Genomic DNA, 18,512 nt, shown 5'->3' on the forward strand with positions numbered 1-18,512 from the left:
ATAGTCAGTTAATTATAATTATTAATTATTGTGGGGATGCAGTGAATTTCTAAGTAACCTTATGGAGCAGAACAGGAGAAGTTAATATAAGCACAGATTGCTTATGCAAGCGATTTCTAGTTTCGTGCTAGGAAGCAAAGTCAAATAAATAGAATTTCTTTAATCTGAAGATATTTCCAAGCTATTTTTCCTGCTCCTCTATATAGGCTTTTATCTAAAATTGATTGTTGACATTCATAGTACCACCTCTGCCATTCTTTAAACAGGTTGTTCTAAGGAATTGTTTTCCACTTTGAATATTACTAATGCCAGGTATCAACATAGCTATAGAGAAACTTTGCAGCAGTTGATTTAGGAGCTCAAATATCCACGTAGATGGAGCCTCTATCTTTCATCAGTGGAAGTTCTGTGTAAAATAAAAATAAAAATGGAACATATGGTACACCCTGGTCTTGTTTTGCAGCCTTTTCATTGTTCAGAATATTGTAGTTTGCAGATGCTAACTATTGGGAAAGTACACAATAAGCTCATGATTTAGAGATAAGTATTAGCAGACCCTTGGGTCCTGAATCTAATAAACCTGAAATATTTGGTCTCTGGATGTGGTACTGGCTGTACTTTGAATAGGGAAGATAGGTTGACAGCAAAGCACCATGGAGTAAACAAAAGAATTTAAGATCTGCTCTAACCGAGAAACAGGTGCAAGACTTCACTAAAATGCACTGAGTATGTGCACTGCTACAGTTCGTCCTAGCGTTCCAGATGGGGTTGTGTGGTGCTTTCTGAAATTCTTGACATTTCTCTCAGCTGAGGGAATGTCCCGCCCTTGGGTCACAGTATTTCTGGCCAGTAGCGAGGAAAACCTGGTGCATATGGAGATACCATCTCCTAGAAATAGCTGAGATGCCATTGTCTCTTGACTAGGATCGGATTTGGATTCCACCTCCCCCCAAATGGTTCTTGCATATTGCTGGTCTGATTATGGCCCACGCACAAGGCAGTGATAATCTGGGAGTGCACAGAATATTGGCGTCTGATTTTCTTGGCACACTTGAATTGTTCCCCCCTTTTGTATTGTTGGCTGCCTTTCTTTTTGTTGCCATAATCCAGTGAGATTATTTCCAGGAGGTGTTAAAATCAACTATAACAAAACACAACTTAAAAACTGACTGGCTTTATGAATATGTGTATGTGGAAGGGGAGAGACTGATATATTTGCTACAATTGTGTTTGGTACTAGTAAATACAAGTTGTATTGTGCAAACGGAGTTTTAAAGCTGCCACAGGAAATCTCTTTTAACAGTCCTGGGACTGTGGCAGGCGATAATTCTCCTCATGCTTACAAGGCTCCTAGCAGCTTCTACAACATTTTCAGGAGTCACTCCACAGAATCCCCAAGCTACTTTCTGATCTTGTACGAGTAATTTGCTGAGCTCGCGTCTTCTTTAAAGGGAAGCTGCATCATGCATTCCAGCCACAGTTTTGCCTTTAAACAACTTTTGTACCTAGTTCCTAAACTACATTTTGAAGGTGGGCAGGCAACCTAAAAGGGATTTTCTCAGGCGAAGTCAGTGTGTACACACGCACTGTGTGAATTGCTTCTCTAGAGATCTTTCTAAGCCTCATTATGTAGCATTAAATTCCTGTCTTGCACATTCTTAAAATTTAGGAAAGATGTGTTCTACAAAATGTAATATACAGTAAAAAACACACAAGTGTATATATATTTAAATTATGTTCAGAGTTGTTAAGAACAGGGTACTTCTGGGGGAGAAATGTTTATTTTTAGCTTACCTCAGAGAATTGAAGTTCCTCAACGTTCTGGAAAAATGTAAAATGCTCTTCTCTCTTTTCTGATTTCTTAAGTTCATACACCCTGTGAAGATAATAATGGGGGCTGCTCCCATTTGTGCCTGTTATCTCCAAGAGACCCCTTTTACAGCTGTAACTGTCCCACTGGAGTCCAGCTTGAAGAAGATGGCAGGACCTGCAAAGCAGGTAAGTAATGTGGCCAGAGAAATTGTTGCTCAAGAGAGTTCTAGACTAGTACCAGAAGACTGAGACACTTTGAGGTTGGTTTGGACAAGTTAATTCCTTCTTTTGTCTTCAACAAGGGTAGCCAACATGGTGCCATCCACATGTTTTTGGACCATAACTCACACCAGCCCCAGACAGTAAGTATGGCCAGTGTTCAGGGCCATACTTACTGATGGGAGATGAAAGGGGCCGTATTAGCTGCTTCTGATGTATAGTCTAGAGAAGTTATTTAAGCAGTGTTTTCTCTGTGTGTATTACTCTTCCTTCTCTGTATCCCAAGCTATTCCCTCCCCCCCCCCCATTAACAGGGTCTTTTATGTATGTATTTGAAGTCTGTCTGTTGCAATTAATTCACTTGGCAAGAGCTCAGTCCCAAGTCTATAGAAGATGCCTACATATTAACTGAATTCAAGGTTAGCTTAAAGTATGGAGGCAATAGAAGTAAAATATATAACCACATCAAATTTTATAAGCATGAGAAGAGAATTTTGTATTTCCACAAAAAATGCATTCCACTATTATTGCTGCTCCCCCCCCATCTCTTTTACAACTCCATCTAATGTATGCAGGGAACAAAAATTGGATGTAAGCAACCATTTTGGAATGTTAATTTGTGAGCAGTCCCTCATTAAAGTATTCATGCATTACAAAAATTATGTATTTCTCTCAAATTTAGGGCTGCTTTAGAACTTCTGGTTTTACAATGCAAAGTATGGAAGAATATATATTAAGTGTTCATAAGGATATGTTGGCATATGGTCTTTAATGACCAAGTCCAGCCAGTGTGGTGTAGTGGTTAAGAGCGGTAGTCTCATAATCTGGGGAACCGGGTTTGCTTCTCCGCTCCTCCACATGCAGCTGCTGGGTGACCTTGGGCCAGTCACACTTCTTTGAAGTCTCTCAGCCCCACTCACCTCACAGAGTGTTTGTTGTGGGGGAGGAAGGGAAAGGAGAATGTTAGCCGCTTTGAGACTCCTGAAGGGGAGTGAAAGGCGGGATATCAAATCCAAACTCTTCTTCTTCTTCTTCTTTGGAAAACCAGAAATGATGTGTGTTATGTTTGAGAGAAATGTGCCAGGGAAATTTGCTGAATCTTGGATTGTGAGGGCTAGTGCTTTGGATTTAATGTTAAGATAGGGTTGCCATATGTCCAGAATTTCCTGGACATATACGCAATACTGCAGTTGGAAGCAGTGTCTGGGTGGAAATTGCTAAAATGTTTAGGAAAATCTGGACATATGGCAACCCATGTTGGCAGTGTTGTTTTTGGCGATCTTTCTTTCTTTCTTTCTTTCTTTCTTTCTTTCTTTCTTTCTTTCTTTCTTTCTTTGCAAATTTGCCCAAAAAGCTCAACAACTTGTCCAGATTATCACTGTTTGAAATATGGCAACCCTAGTTAAGCTTCAGTTAGGTTAAAGGGGACTGGTCCACACGGAGAAATATTTTGTCTTGGATTTTTTTTTAGCAGCATGGCTGTTGAGGATTGTGTGCATAATAGTAGGCAAATTATCAGTGGTCTAGCTGGTGTTGCCATTGTATTTAAAAATACAGTGGTACCTCGCAAGACGAATGCCTCGCAAGACGAAAAACGCGCAAGACGAAAGAGTTTTCCGTTTTTTGAGTCGTTCCGCAAAACGAATTTCCCTATGGGCTTGCTTCGCAAGACGAAACGTCTTGCGAGTTCTTGCGAGTTTGTTTCCTTTTTCTTTAAGCCGCTAAGCCACTAATAGCCGCTAAGCCGCTAATAGCCGTGCTTCGCAAGACGAAAAAACCGCAAGACGAATCGTGGAACGGATTAATTTCGTCTTGCGAGGCACCACTGTAAGAGGAAGAATTAAACATCATTTTATTACAATCATTCATCGTTCAGTCAGAACGATTGTGCCCTCTCCTCCACGTGGATGCTGTTCTAGGGTGTTCTGCTGCCACCCCCATCCCTGAACCAATTGCAGGGAGCAGGTAGGCAGAGGGGGAGAAGCCTTGTTGAACAAACCAAAGTCTCTGTGCAGGCTTCCATTGACGGGGCTCATTAGTTGCAAATCTCGCTGTTCTGGACCTGACGCAAGTGTCTTCCTCCTTCTTTATTGCAACAAAATGCACGATTTTCTGTAGATGTTTTGCAGTAACCCCACATTGCGGGGGGGACGGGACCCCAACCACATCAGAAGCAGCACCAGCACAAAGTGGAACACATTCATATGTGCATATGATAGACGGGTAGCCATTTTTCCTGAGAGAAATTCGAACATTGTGAATGGGAGAACTGCACTACCAAAAGCAAATGCCTAACCGTGTAGGACTTAAGTAAAGGAAGGAGAACTGGAAAGAGGTGGAGCCTTGGTGCCTCCCTCGTGCGTTGAGAGGAGAGGGGACTCTGACAGAATATGCCTTTTCTTCTTTCCCTTTGGCACTGCAGGATGTCAGGATAACCTGTGTTTTGCACACACACACCAATCACAGGAAGCCTTGGACGCTTGGCTGTGATTCCTGCATCGCAGGGGATTGGACTAGACAACCATTTTGTGCCCTTCCAACTCCACAGTTCTATGATTCTAAGTATCACAACATGCATTGCTTGGTGAAAATTATTGTGCTGTGGACCATGAGGGCTATTTCCAACAAAGTCACTGCACTCACAGTCTGCTTGCGCAATGGAAGTTCCTCTCCCTCTCCTTCCTCTGAGTGCCCCCTGAACCTCCCCCCACCCCGCTCTGGTGATTCCAGCATTTGCCGCAGAGTATCCAGGGTTGCTCTAGTGCAGATTGGGGGGCTGGGGGAGGGAGGAGAGGAAGTCCCATTGCTGGAGGCACAATAACTTTCTTGGATACAATCCTGATTAATGAAATGTTTAACAACAACAACAATCCCCGTAGGAACAGCATTCTAGATCTTGATGTAGCATTGTGGTCAGCGCCCACTAAATTCTCCTCCTTCTTTCTCCCTATCCCTGTGATTTTTGCTATAAGTTAGTTTTGTGGGGGCATATATATAATGCTGCAAATTTATTTTCTCTCTGCTAAAGGCAAGACATGTTCCCTTACTCCTGCTTCAGTTGTGTTACTGGCATGCTCTCCACCGCATTATAGGAAGGATCCCCCCAACCTCTTTTTATATATATAAAGAGCACCCCTCTTTTCATTGCTTTAGGAACTGTTCCTGAATGCTCGGGACAAGCGCTTCAAAACTTTCATATTGACCTTGAATTTCTGGCAATGGGAAACTGCCCCAGTGGGCATTTAGAAGGTTGGCTGAAAGGATACAGAAATGAGTGATTATTTATATGGCTAGCACCTTTCTGTTGTTGGGCCAGACATTCTTTTAAAGGCTTTCTGTCAGTGGGGTGAAGGGGGAGTGGGATGGGAACAGGAAGTCTGGTTTTGCATAAGAATGTGGCTTTTTGGTTCAGTTTTGTGGATTATTTCTTTCCCAAGCTCTGCATCTTTTGTGGCTCTGCCTTATGCCATGTCCACACGTGCTTTCCTGCTATTATTAATTAACTCCTTGGTGGCCAAAGGCTGGCTGTAATCTGTTACTCAGAGGGGAAGAAATGACTGGGACGTCAAATTGAACTCACATTGATACAACCTGCACAGGTCACTGTGGGCTTCCCTAAAGAATCAGAGCCTTTGAATAAGAATTAACAAGTGTGTGTGTGTGTGTGTGTGTGTGTGTGTGTGTTGTATGTATGTATGTGTGTTCAGCAGACCAGAAAGTTGGAATGGAGCCATTATGCGGGTGTCTTTTTTAATCCTTTGCCCTGCACATTTCCTCTGGTTTTAAATCTCCTCCTGAAGCTAATATTTGCCATATGAGAGAAAACAGCGTATGCTGTATCAAAGTGCAGTATAGAACTTGTGGGATATTTTCTGGTACAGAATTGAAATGCAGCTTTCATGTATTTCCATGGCAATTTTATGGGGAAGTATCTGACTAATGTGTTCCGTCAACACAAGGATTTGCGCTTGCACAACAGAATAGTCCCTCCTATCCTCTCCCTCCCTACACCCTCCTCAAATATACACTGGAGTAACCCCCAAAACAGATTTCAGGGACACATGGCGGGAGCAATAGCGGAGCTTCATGCTTCGGCACCGGGGGGGGCGGAGAGCAGGCGGGGCAGGGCTGGCGCACGTCCTGGGGGCGTGGTGTGTCACTTGCGGTGGCGTGGCGCCCAGGGCAGGCGGGGGGAAGCTGCGATGGCACCCCACCGGGATTGGGGGGGTGGGGGCAGTGCACTCCCCCCCTCACATTCCTCTTCCTCCGCCAGTGGGTGGGAGGAGAGGCAAGAAAGTTCCACCTTGCAAACATAAATCTTTGTGCTGATGTGATGCTGCGTTGGATACAGGCAGTGATTATCTTTACATACCATTTATTTGAAGAAATAACTTTTTTGTCTAGTTAAGAATTGAAATGAGAAAACAGGGTATAGTTGCTGAAAACTTTGGTAAATCTTCTAGTGTTATTTCGTAAGCAGCAGGGTGGAGGAGAAGAGAGTATTGGAGCCACAGCCATGAGTTAATTGATTAACATTATTGTATTTTAGGCAATCATACCTCAGCTGATTAAGTTGAGATATGCACTCACACTGCCTTTTATATCTTCTCTTCACCGTTTTTAAACCAAGGAGTCTCTAATAAACCACAGTTTTCCATTTCTTCTGATTTTTGGTTGCCATCTTTGGAACAAGTCAGGATAGTAAACTACAGTTTGAAGTTAGTTTAATACCCTGGCTTGTTCTGAAGCTGGTAACAATAGTTTTCTGATTTGAACAAAACAGCAAACTCTGATTAATTGCAGGTTTCTTGGTGATTGCAGCTTTAGCAAAAGGACTCTGTAAGAGCAGGAGGTTTGGGCATATCTTGGCATAATAAACTGAGATAGGAATGTCTGAACTGGGCTATTACACACTTCCTCAGAAGGGAAGCTGTGGGCATTTTAACTGGTTGTTAATGAGTTGTCATCTAACCAGTTTGCTTGTTTGGTTTGGGTTTTTCCACACAAAAATCCAAGAAGAATCAAAACTTGCATCAAGCTTGTAGTGGCTAGTGGAGAAAATGGAAACATGCAATATACCTCTTTTTATAATTAGAGGGACTTGTGCTGATAATTACTGAATATTTGGTTCATAAAGGGCCTGCCCATTTTTTTTTAATGGTAAGACTGGATTCACTAAAAGACATGGAAGTTTTATATTAAACTCGGATATTTATAATCATATTTAAACCACTGCCAAGATAGATAGTAATAAATAATTTTCCTTATTAAAGGAAGTGCTTGTAATAGTTGTATTAGCTGATGTTTCTTTATCTGACTGTAGGTGTTGAATATGCATATTTTCCCCATGTGTTAGTAAGGACAACAAGTTGTATTATTTTGAGGAAGGGTGTTTCACAGATCGTGATAGACCTTGACATTTAATTCCCCTGTTAGATCTTGTAATAGTGGCATTTGCCATGCACTTTGCTTGAGTAAAATAAAACCACCTACAATGATCCTGTTAATTTCCTCCCTGTGCAAGTCTCTATGTTAATTGTTATTTATTAAATTTCTACACTGCCCTTTACCCAAAGATCACAGGGCGGTTCACAATATAAAAACACAAAAAAGCAAATCATGGTAACAAACATGATATCCTGCTCATAATATAGAACAATGTTCCCCACAATAATATGCAGAGGAAATTTGCCAGATAACTTAATCTGTTTCAGAAACTAACAGATCTATATGTGGCTCATCTATGCATGGCCTTTAAAAATCAGCTTGGTTCTAATAAAAGTTAGGGTGTGTTCTGTATTCATTGGAGGTGCGATTTTCCAATGACAGTTTTTTCGAATTTGCTAATCTTTACTCCCCCACCCCCAAAGTCACTCCCAGTAGAATGGGGCCTGTAAAAAGTTAGCAGTGGAGGGAGAGAGGCAGAAGGGTTAGCGAGGCACCCACAAGAGAGCATTGTTCCAGTCTGATTAGTAGACAGACAAATGGGAAAGGAATAGCATGGCATTTTCTGGCATGGATTAGCAACAGCAACTAGCGCTGTCTACATTTGTTTAGGTTGGGTGAATAAATTGGAGCATTTGTTACTGTATTATAAATGTCTTGTCACTTGTCAAATGTGAAGTGGGCCAAGGGGAGAATGACAAACAGCTCTTGTTGAGCTGGTGAGATGGGCTGCTTTGCTGCTGTCAACTCTGATTGGAGTTAATTTTGTAAATAGAATGCAGCTGCCATTTTCAGAGCTGAAACATGAATTTTTAATAGTGGCACAAAGCGGCGATCTCTGAAAGTGCGACACCTACTTTGGATATTTTAAAATGTAAACCTAATGGATTAAAGGGACTGCTATCTCAGTTACAAACCATCCCTCTCTTGCTTCCTGCGTGGCTTTTCATTAACTACAAAATGAGAAGCGCTCAGGGATGGAGGATAAATGGACCAACACTTGTGTTTTGTGGGTTTGTTTCTCCTTTCAAATTCAGTTACACTGAGCAGGTGTTCCTAAATGCAGCTCATTAAAATGTCTAGGCCTGTATGGATGTTAGTTTTGTCATATCGATTGACAAAAGATCTGTTACATTTTCAGGAATGGAAACAGAAAATGTTAAGACAATTTAGTAGCACGGTGAGGAAGTGGTAGAAGGAAAAGGCTGGTTGCTTTAACAAAAATTGTAACTTCAGTCTGCTGAGTCTGAAGAGTTCAGGTTTCTTGCTTCCCTCTTTTAAGCATAAGGAATTCATGCATTTTTTTCCTTGCTAATTAAGTGGGTCATATGGTGTTACATAGACATTCTTTTCCCCGTTTTTTTCTGGCAAATAGTTGACGGATGTAGACTTAGACTTTTAAAAACAGTAAGAGTATATGCATTGCCTTAAATAATGCTTTGGATCCCTGTTTTGGCTCAGGAAGGAATTTTCCAGCACCAACCCAGATTAGCTGGTGAACTTAAGACTTTTAAGCATCTGGATGTGATATAAGCTATTTTATATGCAGTTAATTTTACCTTAAGACATGGGGTTTGGATTAGCTGACCTTCAGGTGTCTCAAAATCCATTGCCAGTGGGAAAATCTTAGCTAACTTGGAATGTGAACTCCCCCCACCCCAATGCTGCCTGTAATTGACTACATTTGTGATGTGAAACGATCACTAGTGCCATAGCTCTATGAACAGACATTTCCTTTGACTTAAATGAAAGGTGAAATTTTTGGAATACCGTATTTTTCGCCCCATAAGACGCACTTTTTCCCCTCCAAAAATGAAGGGGAAATCGGGGTGCGTCTTATGGGGCGAATGCCTGCAAGCCTCGCGCGCCCGGCAGGAGGTCCCACCGGGTGCGCGAGGCTTGGGGCGGCAGCGGACTGCTTGCGTGCACGCAGAAGCTTGGGGCGCGCTGAGCTCAGCACGCCCCAAGCTCCTGGTGTAGCGCAGCGATCCGCTAGCCCTGGGAGAGCCCCGCGGCTCTCCCAGGGCTAGCGGACTGCTTGCCGGCACGCAGAAGCTTGGGGCGCGCTGAGCTCAGCACGCCCCAAGCTCCTGGTGTAGCGCAGCGCACCTGGGGGGGAAATAAAATTTTTTTCCTTTATTTCCCCCCAAAAAATCTAGGTGCGTCTTATGGGGCGAAAAATACGGTATGTTAATACCAAATCATGGTTAGGGGACCTATTAAGGCATTGTAAGTGGTGGTGTGGACAGACCAACAAATGGGGATATGTGAGTGAATTATTAGTGAGGGAGAAGTCAGAGACACAAGGCTGTAGTTCTGGGAAATGATTGTATTTGAGATTTTTTTTTATTCTTTGAAAGGTAAGTTAAATGACAATTTCTTTGAAATTCATTTGGAGAAAGTTGAATGCACTTAATTTCAGAAACGCATTCATTTTCTGGTCTGTTTTATATTACATGGAAAATTTTGTTAGAGGCAGCATGAATCCAGCCTTTGCTGTCTTGGAGAACAGAGGTCAGAGCAACAGCAGCAAGGCCCAGCTGTCTGAGTTCAGGATGAGTCAGGCCCCAGATGAGTGCTTCTTCCCGGGTTAAATTGAGGATTAGTTCCCCTGTGTCACCCTCTGTCTTTCTGCGCTTTGTCTCCTGTGTTGAATGTACTCTGTGTTTCAGAAATGTGCTTCAGTTTGTATTTTGCATTGCTTTTTTTTTAAGCATTTTAAAATTACTCAGCATTGGTATTCCTTCAAAGTCTGTGTGCAGCACAACAGGTTAGAAGTGAGTTGGGTGATAGTCCAGAAAGTGTGAATTTGAAGAAGAAAAGTGTCCTGGTTGCTCCCCACCCCAAATAAAATATTTCACAACCAGCGCTCTCTTTGCTGCTTGAACCACGTTGGAACACACAGTCCCTTTACACAACGAGCCTTAATTACTCTAAATTTCTTTTAGAATCTTGGTAAAACATATAAGATGTAGAAAACTCCATTTCCAGTGTCACCGTGCAAATTGGTATTGTCTGGTAGTGGCCACTAAATGACTTTTTGGAACAGTGTGTCCTACCTCTGTTTGTCTCCTCTGAACCAGAAGTTATTATGTCATTAATTAAAACAACAACAACACATGCAAGCCAACCCTTCAGGTTCTTAGCATTTTATAGGTTTTTAAACAACACCGGGGAAAACTTGGCTACCGTGTACTATCTGGTATTTGTGGCTCAGCATGTTGTCGGAAACTTCAGTTTGTGTACTCCAGCTGCTTTCCCTAGAGTTACCACCACAACAGCAGTTTGAGAGGGTTCTTGCGCTGTTTTAGTTTTTCTAGGGGAATGGTTGGTATATCTGGTTAGGCACTGTTGCTTTGAATCCAGCACTGTAGGTACGTAAGTGCTGTACGGATTGCGTATCACTTCCTATGGAAGCAGTCGCAGCCTGGACTCCCAACTGCATTGGACTCCAGTTGGGCATCTTGATGAGGAATAGGGTACGTGTGAGCATGTGTGTGTGTTGGTGTCAACATATATGTGCAGTGACAGTTGTGAAGATGTAAAAAGGAGCCCGGAGGGTGTTTCCATAAATAAGAAATTGGCACGAGGTGGCTTCTTTGAAAATGTGTGGGACTATCTTCATGGTGGGAAGGAAGCTGGAGAAATTGTGTAGAGGTGGGATGTGCGCGAGTACATGCATGTTTCTCTGCATTGGAAAGGGCCATTAGGCTGTATGTGCATACTCACCCCTCTTTTTTCCTTCTTCCAATGATTGCAGATTCCCTAAATATTAAGTCATTCAGTCATTCATTGCATTTATATCTCACTTTTTCCTCCAAGAAGCTGGGGGAACCATGCGTGATTTTCTCCCTCCTCATTTAATCCCCACAACAACCACAACAACCCTGTGAGGTAGGGTAGGCTGAGATGCAGTGACTCGCCCAAGGTGACACTATTACTTTTGTTAATGAAGCCTAAAATAGCATTAGCTTTTTTTGCTGCTGCATCATACTGTTGACTCATGTTAAGCTTGTGGTCCACCAAGACCCCTCGATCCATTTCACATGTACTGGTAGTAAGCCAGGTGTCCCCCATCCTATATTTGTGCATCTGGTTCTTCCTGCATAGGTGCAGCACCTTACATTTGTCCCTATTGAGATTCATTTTGTTAGCTTGTGCCCAGTTCTGCAACCTGTTAAGGTCATTTTGAATTCTGTTTCTCTCTTCTGTGGCATTAGCTACCCCTCCCAGTTTGGTGTCATCTGCAAATCTGCTGAGCATCCCCTCAATTCCTTCGTCCAAGTCATTTATAAATATGTTAAACAACAACGGGCCCAGGACAGAACCCTTCAGCATCCCACTTGTCACTTTTTCCCAGGATGATGAGGAACCATTAATGTGTACTCTCTGGGTTCGGTCAGTCAACCAGCTACAAATCCACCTAACAGTTATTTCATTCAACCCACATTTTACCAGCTTCCTCACAAAAAAATCATGGGGGACTTTGTCAAAAGCCTTACTGAAATCAAGATACACTAGGTCCACAGGATTTCCCTGATCCACCAAGTTTGTAATTCCATCAAAAAAAGAAATCAGATTGGTCTGGCATGACTTATTTCTGAGAAATCTATGCTGGGTCTTAGTAATCATAGCATCCTTTTCTAAATGCTAACAGACTGGCTGTTGAATTATCTGTTCAAGGCCTTCCCTTGTGTCAATGTCAAGCTCACCAGTCAGTAGTTACCTCATCCAGAAGCTTTATAAAAAGGCATGGGGGGGGGGGAGTTAAATGGAAAAGGCCTGGCAGATGTGCCATGAAGTGGAGCAGACAGGGCAGGTAGGGGCAGAATTCTTCTACCTGCAGCACCAGTACAAGGTGTTGTTAGGTAAAGGTAAAGGGACCCCTGACCATTCGGTCCAGTCATGGACGACTCTGGGGTTGCGGCGCTCACCTCGCTTTACTGGCCAAGGGAGCCAGTGTACAGCTTTCGGGTCATGTGGCCAGCATGACTAAGCCGCTTCTGGTGAACCAAAGCAGCACACGGAAATGCCCTTTACCTTCCCACCGGAGCAGTACCTATTTATCTACTTGCACTTTAACGTGCTTTTGAAGTGGTAGGTTGGCAGGAGCAGGAGCAACAGGAACTCACCCCGTCGCAGGGATTCGAACCGCTAACCTTCTGATCGGCAAGCCCTAGGCTCTGTGGTTTAGGCCACAGCGCCACCCGCGTTGTTCTGTTACTTGCCTTTAATGCCCTAAACTGCTTGGGGGCCCAATTAACAGGTCTCCTCCATCTAACCCACAAAGTCAGTGCAGTAAAATATCATGGTAGATAGTATCAAATGCTGGCAGGAGGTAAAGGAAAGATGAGAAGGTTGCACACTCCATGTGTCTTTCTCTACAGAGGTCATCCATCCCGGCAACCAAGGTGGTTTTGGTGCCGTACCCAGGCTTGAATCCAAACCAAAATGGGACCAGATAATCAGTTTCATCCAAAGGGGCTTTGCAAAAGCTCTGAGCTGTTCCATTCCTGTCTGCACATTGATGTCTGTATATATTAACATGTGGTTTACCCTTTCTAGTTCAGTCTGGCAATGATGATTCTGTTTACTCTTATCCATTAAATTAAGCACCACCTGTCTGGTCCACTGTGAATGTAAACAGATATCCATACATTCTTGCATTTAGTTCTTGCTTTTGAATAAATATTCCCTCCATACTATTTCTTGCAAGGGGTGTGTGTGTGTGTGTGTGTGTGTGTGTGTGTGTGTTTGCATGCTTCACAGATTCTTTGAAGCTTCAGCATGAGGCATGTCATTATATAACTTGTTTTATAGAGAGGCTATTTTTCAGTTTTCCATTAGGCCTTTCAGGGCAGTTTTGTTTCCCATTCTGAGGCCTTGATGTCTCTCTGTCATGGCAACAGTGGTGCCTGTTGTCAGTTTGGTTGAGCCACCTGGACTTTTCTCAAAGTTATGAGATTATGCATAACTTTGCAGAGCTTAGGTGGCAATGCCACGGTCAGCTGCCATACCCTGCGGGGGGATATTTCAGGCGCTGCACACAGCCATGGCTCCCGCCAGCCCACAAGCTGTAAAAGGGACTTGGCAGCCTGCATCTGGTATGTGTGCTATAAATTACCCATCCCTGCGCTGCATTATTCAGAGTGCTGTATACATTTCTTAGCCCAGTAATTAGGCCTGTATTATTTGCTGTGTCTCCTTAGCTTAGAATCTATCAGGGGCTACTGAGGCAGGATACAAATGACCATGCGAGGAAGGAGAGTCCAGTTTTGTGCTTCCCATTCCCTGCCACACAGGCCTTTCTACTTCCCCACCCTCCATTTCCTTGCCCTTGAACAGCCCACTTTTTTCCGCTGTACGCTTACAAAAGCATGGATGATTATGAGGTGTGAGTCTGGAGAAAAGTGCTGCAACCTCCTAACACGTTAGAGTTCGGAAAAAGGCATTCCTGAGCACTGCTGCAACCCGAAAATCCAGGTTCATCAGCAGATCCAGGAACATCCCAAGGCTGCAAGCCTGCGAAGACCTTGGGGTCTGAATCGTCTCTGCGACTGGCACCCCAGTTTTGTCCAAATCACAGAGTAAAAAGCAGTTGAAAGATGTGGAATGTATTACAAATTCAAGTGTTATTTTTGTAAAAGGTTTCTGTTTTCTTCAACTTATATTCCACTGTCTAGATAGTTCACATGTTTCTGCAGAGGAAAATAAAACTACAACATAATTGTGTTGTAATATGTACAAAATCTTAAGAGTACAAACAGGTGGGGATAATCCTACACACTTTCAGAATTTTTTATAGGCAAGGTATGGGTCTGTGCTAAGCATACAAAACCCCCAAGGTCTGCCCCCCAATTAATAATAATAATAATAATAATAATAATAATAATATACCACTCTATACCTGGAGGTCTCAGGGCGGTTCACATAAAAAGGTCATAATATATAAAATAACAATAAAAGCAATAACCCAATAATACCCACCTTCCAAAGAGCCTCATTTCAAAAGGGCATGGGATGTTGATCAGGTCAACCAAAGGCCTGGTTAAAAAGGAACATTTTTGCCGGGCGCCTAAAGGTGTATAATGAAGGCAGCAGGCGAACTTCCCTGGGGAGAGCATTCCACAGATGGGGAGCCACTGCAGAGAAGGCCTGTTCTCATGTTGCCACCCTCCGGACCTCTCTCTGAAGGATGAAGCTAGCACATGGATGCCAGCTTCAGACAACTAGGAATAGAGTGTCCTGGCCACATGGAGAAAGTAGTGGCTGTTTGTCCATTTCCTGCTTCCCTTGTGCTACTTGCTGTCTAGCACTGTCTCTCTCCTTCCTGCCCCAGAGCCAAGGGCACAGGGTATTGCAGAGAGGTATCCTCAAAATGGTGCCTTTCTCTGTGGCTAAGAGCAGCATCTGCCCAAGCGAGAAAACAGCTCACTTGGAGGGATTTCTATTTCCAGGCAGATGGGTTATGTTTGATGGAAGGTAGAGGCAAGGATGGATTTAGAGCAGCACAACCGGTTCTACTGCACTGGGCCCAGGGGGCGCCACAACTGTGACATAGTAAATTGAGTAGAACAGAAGATAAGAGGGGAGGAATTTTGGCCTTGCACAAGGTGCTGCTGAAATTTGAAAGTCCAGTGTCCACCTTTGGTGGAGGAGATATAATGGTGGCAAGAGGTGCAGTGGAAACTAGACAAACGAGTAGATGATTTTCTGTATTACAAATGTTGAGCAAAATATTTTTAAAGTACCCAAAGGGTAATATTTTAACATTGAAAAAAGGAAGACAACCCAGTTATGTCTCAAATGTCATTTTATTCCATTGCAAAAGGAAAAACATACTGAATTTTCATATAAACGTTTTTTTAAAAAAAGGTTCATAAGAGTAGGATATGATTTCATTTGCTAACATATTTGCTACGGGAAAACGTCTAGACATCATATCCCACAAAACTTGTCAACTCAGCCAATAGCTGTTTCCTAGAGGCATAGTATTGTATGTAGCATCTATACTAAGCACACCTATCCAACAAATGACCTCAGCAGAAGTCTTAAAGTTCTCTTAGCATAAGGGGCATTTTGTATTTTGGGTTTATTTCGTTTGCTACAAGTATTTTCAACTATATAGAGAACTATATTTTTAAAAATGAGAAGAGTGGCTTCATAAAGTTATGTTTGGGGAATGTATTAGGAGTATCAGAATTTTCTGTTGCCCACATCAGAGAAGGAATCTCCCAAGTGTTGCTCCTTCATCACCACCTCCTTGCATTTTTCAGTGTTGTACTTTGGCTTTGCTTCCCGTTTACTAGTATAGGAATGGTGAAGATGAGTGTTAGGGTTCAGACACTACAGTCTCATCTCCGTACTTCAAATCAGTTGAGGGGATGAGCAGCCCAGGTTCACTATTATGCCACATAGTGCCAGAACAAAATTTGACCACACTTATCAGTCTTCATTTCCCATAACTTCTACAGCATTGCTTTCTAAATAGTAAATGAAACTTAAATAATGGAAATTGCTGGTTATTTACTGGTTATTCTCTTCCTTTTCCCAGGCGCTGAAGAAGTGCTTTTGCTTGCCAGAAGAACAGATTTACGAAGAATTTCCTTAGACATGCCAGATTTCACCGACATCATTTTGCAAATAGATAATATCAGGCATGCTATTGCGATAGATTATGATCCTGTGGAGGGTTATATATACTGGACTGATGATGATGTCAGAGCCATTCGTCGGGCTTTTCTCGATGGGTCAGGAGCCCAAACCCTTGTGACGACAGAAGTAAATCACCCTGATGGTATAGCTGTAGACTGGGTGGCTAGAAACTTGTACTGGACCGACACTGGTACCGATCGCATTGAAGTTACGCGGCTGAATGGGACATCGAGGAAGATCATTATATCGGAAAACCTAGATGAACCTAGAGCAATAGTGCTTAATCCTGTGATGGGGTGAGTGTTGCATATCTTTGGTCATTGATACAAAATGAAGAGATGGCTCTGCTTTTGTTTTCTAGGCTTGTGAAAGAAGGTATTTAAATGTTGTATATTCTGAGAGTGCAGGATCTAGTGTATTGGTGGTGCTGAATTCACTGCCATTCTTCCAATCCATACGCTTCATTACTATCTATTTAGGATAGCCAAGCATCAAATCCTGTGTTGTAGTGAGGGCCTTCATGATTTCTTGAGTGGGATTTTGTATCTCCTCCTTTATTTAAAATGACAATTTATGAATCTTGTGAGCTCTGGGGATACACTGACTGCTAATTACAGATTCTACTACTAATTAAAGTTTCTCAGCAAATGTCACAACTTGAAATTGCAGTAGTATATTTTCATCAAATATTTGTGTGTAAGGAGGAGGCATGTGTAAAACAGCATATTATTATTATTTGTTCCCAACAGCTATATGTATTGGACAGACTGGGGTGAAAATCCGAAGATTGAGTCTGCTTATTTAGATGGTTCTGAGAGGAAAGTTCTGGTGAATACATCATTAGGGTGGCCTAATGGTTTGGCATTGGATCTTGAAGAAAATAAACTTTACTGGGGAGATGCGAAGACTGACAAAATTGAGGTAAATTAGAAAAATTATATTTTTTCAGACAGCTTTGATAAGAACTAACTCTCTTGAGTATTACTCATATTGTCACATTGGCTCATCTTTGTTTTCATGGAAATGATCTGTTTTTACCACAAATGGTTTCTGAACTGGTTGAAATTCCAAGCGCTACAGAGTTCTATAAACGGGAGTTAAGGTGTGGATGCAATAGAGATCTGTGACTGTATCGTTGCAACTGAATTAATTTTAATAGACCCTGACCCAGGAATCAGAAGAGTAATTGGAACTAAACTGTTATTGTAAAACTAACTTAACGGAGTCTTTGGCTCATTCTTGAATGCGCCGAAACTTGGAGAAAGGTTTTTTAAGCAAATGTTGTTCTGTTTGAGACATTTCAGCAGAGTTGTCTTGTTCTGCACATGTAGTTCGTTTAGCTGTCCTCATTCAGATGGATGGAAGGATTTTGTGTAACTTCAAGACTTGCTAACTTTATGCAATAGGATGTAAATAAGTTCAGTAAAATATGTCTTCTGATACATAGCCGCCAAGCCAGCTGTAGGAATGCTTGAACATCTCTATATGGTGTTAGAGGACTTTCCTCTCTGTCAAAACACCTAATACTAAATGCCTTTTAGGAGAGTGTAAAGGAAAAACAGATTAGGACATTAAGGGAATAACTTAACAGCAGGAAAAAGTGTGCTAATGTTTCTATTTACATGCTTATGAGGCAAGGTCTGATAGTTCCAAAATTCTGGTTTCTCACTCATGAATTTTGGCTTTATTTGTTTTGAGTTAGAGGTTTGAAGGTGAGAAACAGTTAGTTGCTCACATACTTTGCTCTACTAGTCTGCTTCCTAAATGAGGCACATCACGTTTCTTTTTGTAAGTGGGTTTTTTGAGTTTAAAAGATGATGAGAGAATGAGATTTGAGCGCCTCATTGATATGAAGCTGCTTTAAGCTGTGTCAGATCAGTGGCCTGTGTAGTCCAGAACTGTCTCTTCTTCATCGAAATGCATGTGCCCTTCCATTGAGATATGCTTCTCCCCGAGGGGATTGGCCCCAATTTCTCAAATCTTTAGAAATTGCCCCAACCCACCCAGCACAATGATGATAAAGCACCTACTTTTGGTGCTGTGTAAATAAAGCATACTATTTATACTATTTATTCACTGGATATTGGAACTTGTAAAGAGGTGTCCTTGTTAATCTGTTTCTTATTCATAGGACTCCTTCTCCTGGAATAGAGTAAAGAGATGATTGTAGTTTCTCATATTTGAATTTTAATGCTCCCAATATTCAGAGTACTACAGGGTACAGATTCCAATAAATCTTTGGTCAAGGACCTTCCACAAAACAGCTCCTGGGCCTTCAGGTGTGTGGGGGGTGGGGAGTTATAATAAGTCTTTTTTGGGGGGAAGGGGAGAGTTGCCCAGTTTAATCTATAGACAAGGGTGCTCAGTTGGTAGTTTTGTTC

The 18,512-nt window shown here is 42.3% G+C and overlaps 1 protein-coding gene across 2 annotated transcripts in view; it reads left to right on the forward strand.

Moving 5' to 3' along the window:
- LRP5 (LDL receptor related protein 5) overlaps positions 1-18,512 on the forward strand; it is a 123,959-nt gene that overhangs the window by 50,637 nt on the left and 54,810 nt on the right. For both annotated transcript variants that reach the window (XM_081197523.1, XM_081197524.1), the window contains exons 5-7: positions 1,867-1,998; positions 16,031-16,427; positions 16,881-17,052. In XM_081197523.1, coding sequence (XP_081053649.1) covers positions 1,867-1,998; positions 16,031-16,427; positions 16,881-17,052 — 701 coding nt within the window. The remainder of the gene's footprint in view (positions 1-1,866; positions 1,999-16,030; positions 16,428-16,880; positions 17,053-18,512) is intronic.

This window comes from Podarcis bocagei (assembly GCF_964188305.1).
Source record: "Podarcis bocagei genome assembly, chromosome: 1".
Lineage (NCBI taxonomy): Eukaryota > Metazoa > Chordata > Lepidosauria > Squamata > Lacertidae > Podarcis > Podarcis bocagei.